General features: G+C 59.7%; 1 protein-coding gene across 1 annotated transcript; it reads right to left on the minus strand.

The window, feature by feature from the left end:
* Positions 1–4,534: 4,534 nt before the first annotated feature.
* On the minus strand, positions 4,535–8,592 carry AKAP17A (A-kinase anchoring protein 17A). The gene is made up of 3 exons (XM_021678117.1): positions 8,465–8,592; positions 7,703–7,943; positions 4,535–6,449 (listed from the first exon to the last, which is right to left on the minus strand). The coding sequence occupies exons 1-3, from the start codon at positions 8,590–8,592 to the stop codon at positions 5,493–5,495; spliced, it is 1,326 nt and encodes a 441-aa protein (XP_021533792.1). The 3' UTR covers positions 4,535–5,492.
* Between the last annotated feature and the right edge of the window lie 300 nt (positions 8,593–8,892).

Consider the following 8,892-nt stretch of genomic DNA (forward strand, 5'->3'; position numbering starts at 1 on the left):
GTGATGTTCAGAAAAGAGCAAAGGAGCAGGGGCAGGTGCAAAGGCCCCGGGGCAGCGGCATGTGTGACCTGTTCAGAGAAGAGCAAAGGCCCCGGGGCAGCAGGACCTGTTCAGAGAAGAGCAAAGGCGCAGCCGGAGGGCAGAGGGAGTGAGCAGGAGAAGGAAAAGAGGAGGGTGGCTGGAGGGGTCCCAGCCCTGCAGGGTACCGTGCAGACACGCCAGAGAGAGAGCCCAGGGGAGTGTTGCCAGCAGGGACCCACTTGGCACGTCCCAGGATGGTCCGCACAGCTCCCCCTTCACCCCTGCAGCCTCCCCGACAGGATGTGGTGGCTCAGGTGCTGGGCCCGTGACAGTGGGCACACGGAGCACAGCACGCCCGGGTCCGGTCCACACGTGGGTTTGGAAGGGTCGGCGTCCACGTGGCACACACAGAGCCTGGCCCGGGGTATTGCCAGGGGTGCTCCTGCGGGGAAAGGTGGAGGCCAGAACACTCCAGTGTCAGGGAGCGAGGGGCCGAGGGACGGACAGGAGTGAGGCCAGGTGCAGGGGCAGCACGCAGCCTTCAGCCCCAGATGGGCGCCCGCCCGAGCAACTTGGCAGTCACTCGGTGTCTCGGCGGTGGCAGCTGGAATGGAAACACCAGAGGCTGGCGGCTTACGAGCAACCCGAGCATTTCTCATGGTTCCGGGGCGTGACCGCCCGAGGCCCCGATGCTGGCGAACTCGGGGTCTGGTGACAACCCACCTCCTGGATCACGGATGCCTGTCTATTCCGTGTCCTCACAGTGGAGAGGCCAGGGGGTTCGTTGGGGTCTCGTAAGGACGCTAATCCTGCTCGTGGGGCCGCACCCTCATGAGCACATCCCCTCCCCAAGGCCCCACCTGCTAATCCCACCGCCTTGGGGATCAGGATTCAGATATGAATTTCAGGGGGACACAGACATGCAGCCAGGCATTGGCCATTGTGCGGGAGCGGTGGGTGGCGATGTGAGCCCGGGGGCCATGCCAGACAGGGACGGCAGCAGGGTCGGCCCCCTGCAGGGGTGTGGACAGCAGCTGGGCAGGAAGGGGGCTGTGGGGAGGCATCCACGCTGTGCAGGTTGCAGATGGCGGCCTGTGTGCACAGCACGCGGACCGCAGGGACCTGAGGCTGTGGTCTCCTCAGGCGCAGAGGGGCCGCCTGGAGGAGGAAGTGGGACCTCAGGCTCCCCCGTGTGCACCTGGGCAGTGGGGCAGCCCCCCAGCCTGGGTTCGCCTGTACTTCCCCAGCCCCAAAGGAAGCAGGGAGAGGTGAGCGAGGGGTGCGGGGGCGGGCAGTGACGGTACACAGCTGAGGAATGCAGCGTACCCCTGGGGCAGCAGCAGGGAGCCTCCTGCAGGGGGCTGGGGGGGAGAGGGCCGCTGCCTGGACCGCAGACCCGCCCAGGGGAAGCCTGCACCGTAAGCTCACCCCCAGGTGGTCCCAGGGCACCTGCAGACCTGAAACCAGGCCCCGTCCCGAGGCAGGACCCTTCCAGACACCCCCCCCACACAGCTTATAGCAGCAAACCTTTTCCCAAACGTGCATTTTACCTGTTTTCCCAAAAACACAAGCGGAGAGTAAACATTTTAAAGAAACTCTGGTTGAGCTCTTCAGAATGGGTCCCTGATCCCCCCACCCCGGTGACCCCTGATGCCCTCAGGTCTAGAGAACATCCCTGCCCCGTTCCTCCCTCAGGGCGTGGCCAAGGAAAACGGCGGCCCCGCCAGTGACCCCTGGCATCAATCAAGCTATCAGTCCGTACCAACAGCTTCAGATCAGGGTGACGCAGCGCGCACTCGGTATGGGGGAGTTTCTTGGCAAATGGCGGGGGGAGGCAGGCCGGGGTCCCAACTGCAGACATGGGGGCATCGACGGCCCAGCACGCCCACAGAGGCTCACTCACCCGAAGAGGGAGCGAACCAGGATCTACTCCGTCGCCCCTGGTTTCAGACTAAGCGCCCCTGGTTTCAGAGTAAGCGGAATGTCCTTTTGTCAAAGCCCAGCCAAGAAGACCCACAACAGATCAGGGGGCGGTCCCCATAATGACATCATGACGGCGGTCACCCAAAGGAGGCTCAGGGCAGAACGCTGTCAATGACAGAGACCCAGAGAGACCCAGAGACACACGGAGACACCAACCTCCCTCCTTGCCTAACTGGTTACGTATAAGACAACGCTTCTGAGGTTCAAATATCCCATTCTTTCAGGATGTGTTCTCTATTCCTAGCCCACCCCGGTGGGAAACATAATAGCCTCACAACGAGGGACACCTGGGTGGCTCAGTCGGTTAAGCGACTGCCTTCGGCTCAGGTCATGATCCTGGAGTCCCGGGATCGAGTCCCGCATGGGGCTCCCTGCTCGGCAGGGAGTCTGCTTCTCCCTCTGACCCTCCTCCCTCTCATGCTCTCTGTCTCTCATTCTCTCTCTCTCAAATAAATAAATAAAATCTTTAAAAAAAACATAGCCTCACAACGGTAAGAACGTGCAAACGTACGTTTACAAGGATAAAATCTAACCGGTGACAAATGTGTTTCGATTGATCTCCACTCCCGCTTACGAGCCATTATCGGCAGCTAAAGACACCTACAGAAAGCAGATTTCTTAGGATGTAAGTGGAAATACTGGTACCATGGAGAAATCCACCCCAACTCCTCAAGAGTACAGGGGTACCAACTCTGAGGTGAGCCCAGACGCTGTCCTTCACATCAACCCCACTCATCACTGGTGACCCCATTCTCACTGCAGATCCACATTCGAGATGGTGTTGCTCTGGGGCCTGCAGAGGTTATCTGCTACGTCACGACAAACTACCTCTGCCCTTCATTGCTGTCAAGTGCAGAACCCGGCCCGTGGGGCACACTCATGCCTCAAGCCACGACCCTTTTCCTCCTAACACCCTGTGACGTTGTGTATGTGTATGTGGCTAGGACTCCACCATAAACCACAATGGACCCCTCTTCCCAACACAGTCCTTTGTTCCCCGTTTGCCACCAAAGAGACTTCAGAACAAGGAAAATTACGAAGAGTAAAAAAGAGTGTCACAAATGACCGAGGAGACAGTTCTCCCAAAACAGGATCATCCTTAACTTGTATGCGCCCAGTAACAAAGAGTCAAAATACAAAAGGCAAAACCTGACAGGACAGCAAGGAGAAAGCGCTGCAACCACTATTATGGCTGGAGATGTCTGCACCACCCTACGTTCAAGAACTGACAGACCCAGCAGGCCCAGGGGCAGTGAGGGTGGAACCCCTCGACAGCTCTGTGACCACTCCACCTTCCTTGTAGCTCAGGGGTTGAATGTACATGAAGACCAGTGGAGGTGGGTATTCAAAATTCAGATTCCTGAGTGTCTCCCCCCGGTGACACCCCATCCTGTAGGTCCAGGGCCGGCATTCTCCAGCTCTCCTAGGGCCCTCCCCTCCTGCCACCGCCCCCTCCGCCGCCCCAGCCACATATATATCCCATGCCTCCTGAAGGCCCTAGTTACACCTCCCCTCCCCTTTCTCCCTAACCTCTTGCCCAATGCACCAGCTTGTTCCAGGTTGACACCTGTTGCCACAAGCCCCCTCCTCCCTCATCCTTGCTCTCTCCTATCACCTCACGACCAGTTTAAAGCCCTCCTACCTGTCCTTTCCAGGTTGGAAGTGACCCGGTCTGTGCTTATGCCTCCTGTCAGCTCTTCCATGCTGACGCCTCCCAAGCCACACTGACTCCCTGACCCTTGAACACACCATGTTTGTTCCTATTATACAGACCTCTGCCTGGAAAACATTAGTCACAGAAACCCACCTCCCTGAGCTCAGGCAGAGATCTCCCCATGCCCCAGAGACCTCCCCGTGACCTCACAGACTTCCCAACACCTGGTCCCAGGACGTTCTGAGCCAGTGATGGGGCTAACGTGCAGCGCTGGGCTACAGGGGCCCTGACAGGACTTCTGAGAAGTTTCCAATCCCTGGGCGTCTGAGCACATCTTGCACCCTCGCCTCAGCAGGTGACAGAAAAGACAAAATCCATGCCAGAGAAAGATGCGAGTCTGCTGTGTCCATCTTGGTTTGTGACAGTGAAGTGAACTGGGACAGAGGCGGCACAGGGCCAGCCATCCATATGCTGACAAGCTCTGCATGCTAATTAAACGCAGACAGACGGAGGGACTGTTGGAGTCTGGAGTCCCAGCAGGAGTGCTGACTCCTACCTGCTACAACCCTACGTGAGAAAAGAACCACTTCTACCTTAGTTCATTTTTAAAACTGGCTCTTCAGCTTTCAGAAGACTGCTTTAGTGCATTTGCTAAACTTGTGCTCAGTAAACAAATTGAATGCTTTTAGAACCCAGGATTCTCCTTCACGAGGTTATTTTACAATAACAACTGCACTGTGAAATCCATCGTTGCCTATCAGCGGTTCTAAATAAAGTGAGTGATTTCTATCAGTTTCAAACCTGCTAAACCAGGCTCAGTTCAGTAACACAGCCCAAAAAGCTTAAACAAACAAAAAAAAGTATGGAAAATATTAGTTCATTGGAAAAAGATTTTATTTCACAAAAAATGCAAACTGGAATAAACACCATCTTTCCTAACGCAAACATTACAGCTATTTTTAAGTATTTCTTGAGCTTCACTTGGAGAAGCAAATGATTATAAAATTTAACAAGTTTTTAGCCTTAAATCTGTTTGAAACGTTCCAAGTAAAAATAATTTAGCAAAACAGCTTCTTAAAAAAACCACACACGCTAACCTTGACTAGAAACCAAAGCTTTTAACCAATCTTCTTTTTTAATGCGTAATCACCAGTTTGTAATGTGAATGTTTCTGAAGTGAGGAGCATCAGACCATGCTAGAGCACCCCCCACACGCGGACACCTTAAGAAGACAGCACATTTGAGTTTCGATCTTAAGGACCTGCACTGTCTCCACGCGTGACGTAACGTGCCACGACCACTGGGTTCTACTGGCATCCTGCCAAGTGCGCTTCCCACTCATCAGTTAAAATTACAAAAGGAAAAGGAAAAAAACCACCACCAGGGCAAGGCTTTTTCAAATTTTCGGGGCCCTGTGGGACCACGGCTGTCCATTCTGACAATCTGTCCCCGACGTGCAACGTGCCTCCCATGAAGTCAGCATACGTGGGGGTGTCCCTAAAAGGGACAGAAATGCTGCTCCGCCTGCACGTACGTGGTGGCCATGCACTTCTCACCGCCCCCGGCCAGTGCGTTTTTCCTCATTCAGAGAGAATCGGTGACATTAAAGCTATCGGATCAACAGTTCCAAGGGAAACTAAAGCTAGCGATTGAGGACTACACGTTCGGAACAGAAAGGCCGCCAGATGTTAATGAAGGGAGAATCGTCACGCGTGGCCCTCCTGCGTGGGTGGCTCCTTGGCGGTGTGCTCTGCGGAGGCTGGGCAGGAGGGGAGCCAGGAAGCCCACGGGTCCTGGTCTCCGCTGGGCGGCCGCGTGGGGGGGACGCCCTGCATTACCTGTTCCAGGCGCTGCGGTGCCGGCTGGGGGACCCTGAGCGTGACCTGTCCCGGTCACCGTGGCCATGGTGGCTACGCTTCCTGCCCGAGCCGCCCCTGCGGTCTCGGCTCCTCTCCCTCCGGCTGGACCGCTCCCTGCTGTGGGATCTCCGGGACCGGCTGTGGTCGGGGCTCAGGCTCCGCCGCTGAGGGCTGTCGTCCTGGCGTGAGTGCTTCTTGTGCGGCCGCCGCTCCTTCCGCCCCTGCCTCCCGTCCTCCCGACTGCCAGCCCGCCGCGGCCGGCTCCTCTCTCGCTTGTGTCTGTCGTCCTCCCCCCGGCCCCCGCTGGCCCGGCCTCGGCCCCCGCTGGGCTCGCGGTTGCACTTGTCTTGCTCAGAACGGATGTCCTTTCTGGGCGCGCTCTGCTCACAGGCGGCGGCGGCGGCGGGCAAGCCCTTGGGCTGCTGGTTGTTGTCGGGAATGCAGGAGAGGACACTGGGGCACCTCTTGTCAGGGGAGCTGTCACCTGCGGCGGCGAGGCGAGAATTCAGGCTTTCCTTGCACTGGGCCCCCTCGGCCACGCTCCCGTTCATGCTTTTCGGCGTGCTGTCGGTCTCCGGCCGGGGCGGGGTCTCCTTCGGGGTGCTGGGGGGGGGCTGGCCCACAAGGGGATGCAGGGAGGCAGCGCCCACGCAGCTGGCCGACACGGTCTGCAGGATATCCAGCACGGGCTGCAGCAGGTCCGCGTGCGAGACGCCAAGCTCATCCTGCGCGTGTGGGTCGTCGGCCTTCTTGCTCAGCAGGATGCTCAGCAGGCGCTCCCGCAGCTCCCTCTCCTTGCGCTGCAGCCCCAGGGCCCGCTCCTTCTCCTCCTCCACGCGCCGCAGCTCGGCCTCCTGCAGCCGCCGCCTCTCCTCCAGCTGCTGCAGCCGCAGCGTCTCCTCCTTCCGCTCCTGCTCCTGCAGTTTCACTGCCTGCAGCACAAAGGGGAAGGCGCAGGCATGTACCTCCGTGCCCCGTGCACGCTCCGAGGAGGCGCTGGGTCTGTAGACGCCCCGAGGCGTGGGGGGTACCGAGTGGACGCTCCGGCCGGAGTGCGGCCCGCCCGTCCCTACCACGCCCGGGCCGTCATGCGTCCGAGCGAGCAGGAAACCCCGTGGCCAAGCTACGTGGCACAGCCCCGGGGCGGGCATTTCAGGTGGGGCCTGGCCCCTCCGAGGCGCACACGGGGCCTGCCGTGAGGTCGCAAGCGGTCACCAGCAACAGGGAGCTGAGATTACGAGGCGGACATACGCTGCCGTGGCCGCCGCGGGATGTGCGGGGCCTAGGCTGGGTTAGCGTCTTCAATATTCACCATGAAACAAGAGCTGAGCTGCCACGTCTCAGCGCGCCTGCCAGTCTCCTTCCCGGGGACTTATCACAACTGTAATTAGACAACAGGTTATGGGGTCGCCCCGCGCCTGACTCCGCGGGGGCACGCGGCCTGCCCAAGCACAAGAAGGAGTGCCGGGCGAGGTCCCCGTGTGTCCCGGGCCCCCGGCTCGCAGGAGTTACCGTCGGGCCTCCGGAAGGAGCGAGTGGGAGGAACGAGGAGGCTCTCAGCACTGAGGCGCTCATCCGTACAGCACCGGCTGAGACCTGTCAGGTCCACGGCTGCGGAGGAGGAACGTGGCCCAGCCAGGCTCCATAGTGGACCGTGAGGTCCCAGGGACGCCGCAGGGCCCCTCTCTATCAGCAGGCTCAGCCCTTACCCTCCCGCCGCCCCTGGCTGCTGGCTGGCGGGGTCGGCACAAAGCCCACCGTGCCGACGGCCCTGGGCAGAGACATCTGGGGCGGGAAGAGAGCCACGGGGGCCAGGGGACCCTCAGTGAGCTCGGCCACTCCCTCGCTCCGGGGCAAATGGGGACCCTGCGCCCCAGCTCCCTGAAGGCTCTCGGGACCGTGCCTGGGAGGCGTGAACACACGCTACGCTAAGTCCGAGTTCTCCCAGCTCCGCGAGACAACAGCACATTCGAGAACCTGGAGCGAGGCAGGAAGGCCACACACACCAGCAGCTGACCGCGCGCCCGTCGGTCCTAACGCTCATTCTTGCCCGTGGCTGCGACCAGCTGTGGGACGGGGGCGGTGACGCTGGCGCACGTGTCAGAGACGCGCAGACGGCGGCCCGCAGCGGGAGACGGCGCAGCCCGGGCTGCCGGACGAGAGCACCCACACCCGCCCGCCGTACCTTGGCTCTGCTCAGCAGCTCGGCGATGAGCCGGATGGACTGCAGGTTGCGCTGAGCCAGCAGCAGTTTGCGCTCCTCCAGCCGGATCTTCTCCTGCAGCTTCTTCTGCTCCTCCGCCTGCAGCTTCTCCAGCTTCTTCTGGTTCCGGCGGAACTCGCGGTCCCTCTGTTTCTGCTCCCTCTTGCGCAGCTTCTCTTCCCGCTTCCTCTCTCTCTCCAGCTCTTCTAGCTCCTTCTGCTTCCTGCGCAAAACACACGAAGGGCTCTGTTAAGCACGGGCGGCGCGCCGCGGCGGAGCGCTCAGGCCGCGGCCAGGTGGGAGTGCTAAGCCAGCGGCAGGAGGCGGGTATCGGAGCTTGTTTAGGAGAGCGGTCACTTTGATGCTTTATCCCCCAAAACAGGTTTCGGCTGAACCCAAGCAACTGGACACGGGGAGATGCACACTGACAGGGTTCTCAGAACCTTTTCAGGGAGAGTCTTGCTAACGAACTTGCAGACACGAAGAAAAGAACGGGTGGCTTTCGCCGACACAGAAAGTTCGGGTTTGAACAAGACACAGCAAGAGGTAGAGAGGCCAACGGCGGCCCGGGAGACCTCCTGCCACAGCGCCAGCCGGGACCCTGACCCACAGCGCTCCCGCCTCACGAGGGAGGACGCACACAAGTGGACGGGGCAGAGCCCGCATCCGGGAGAAAGGGCAGGGGGTGGATGGGAGCGTCAGGACCCGCTCCACAGCCTGCCGGCTCGCCAGCCCATCGGACACCACGGGGCACGGGCAGTGAACTCACTGCACACGGCCGCCAGCTGAGAACCACTCAGTGTACAGACCACGCTGACGCGTCTCCCGGTGGGCACGAAGCGCCCATCGCTGGGGCTCTGCAGACAGGCCATGGGGTGCCGCTGCATGGAATGCAATACACACGTGCACGGCCACATGGAAGGTTCTGGGAGCGCTTTGCTAAAGGAAAGACTAAACGCAGAAAACTGTGTACCTCGTGATCCCCTTTGTGGGAGATTCTAGAAAACGCAAACCCACAGTGACAGAAAACCAAGGACGGCGTGCACCGGGCTGTGTTTCCGCGGACCGGGGGTCCCTGAGAGTGTGTACCCACATACGGAAACCCTGTCACGTGGCCAGACAAAAACCACCTGCAGATGGTGGGTTTTCTTTAAAATAAACCCATACCAAGC

This window comes from Neomonachus schauinslandi, chromosome X (genome assembly GCF_002201575.2).
Source record: "Neomonachus schauinslandi chromosome X, ASM220157v2, whole genome shotgun sequence".
Taxonomy (NCBI): domain Eukaryota; kingdom Metazoa; phylum Chordata; class Mammalia; order Carnivora; family Phocidae; genus Neomonachus; species Neomonachus schauinslandi.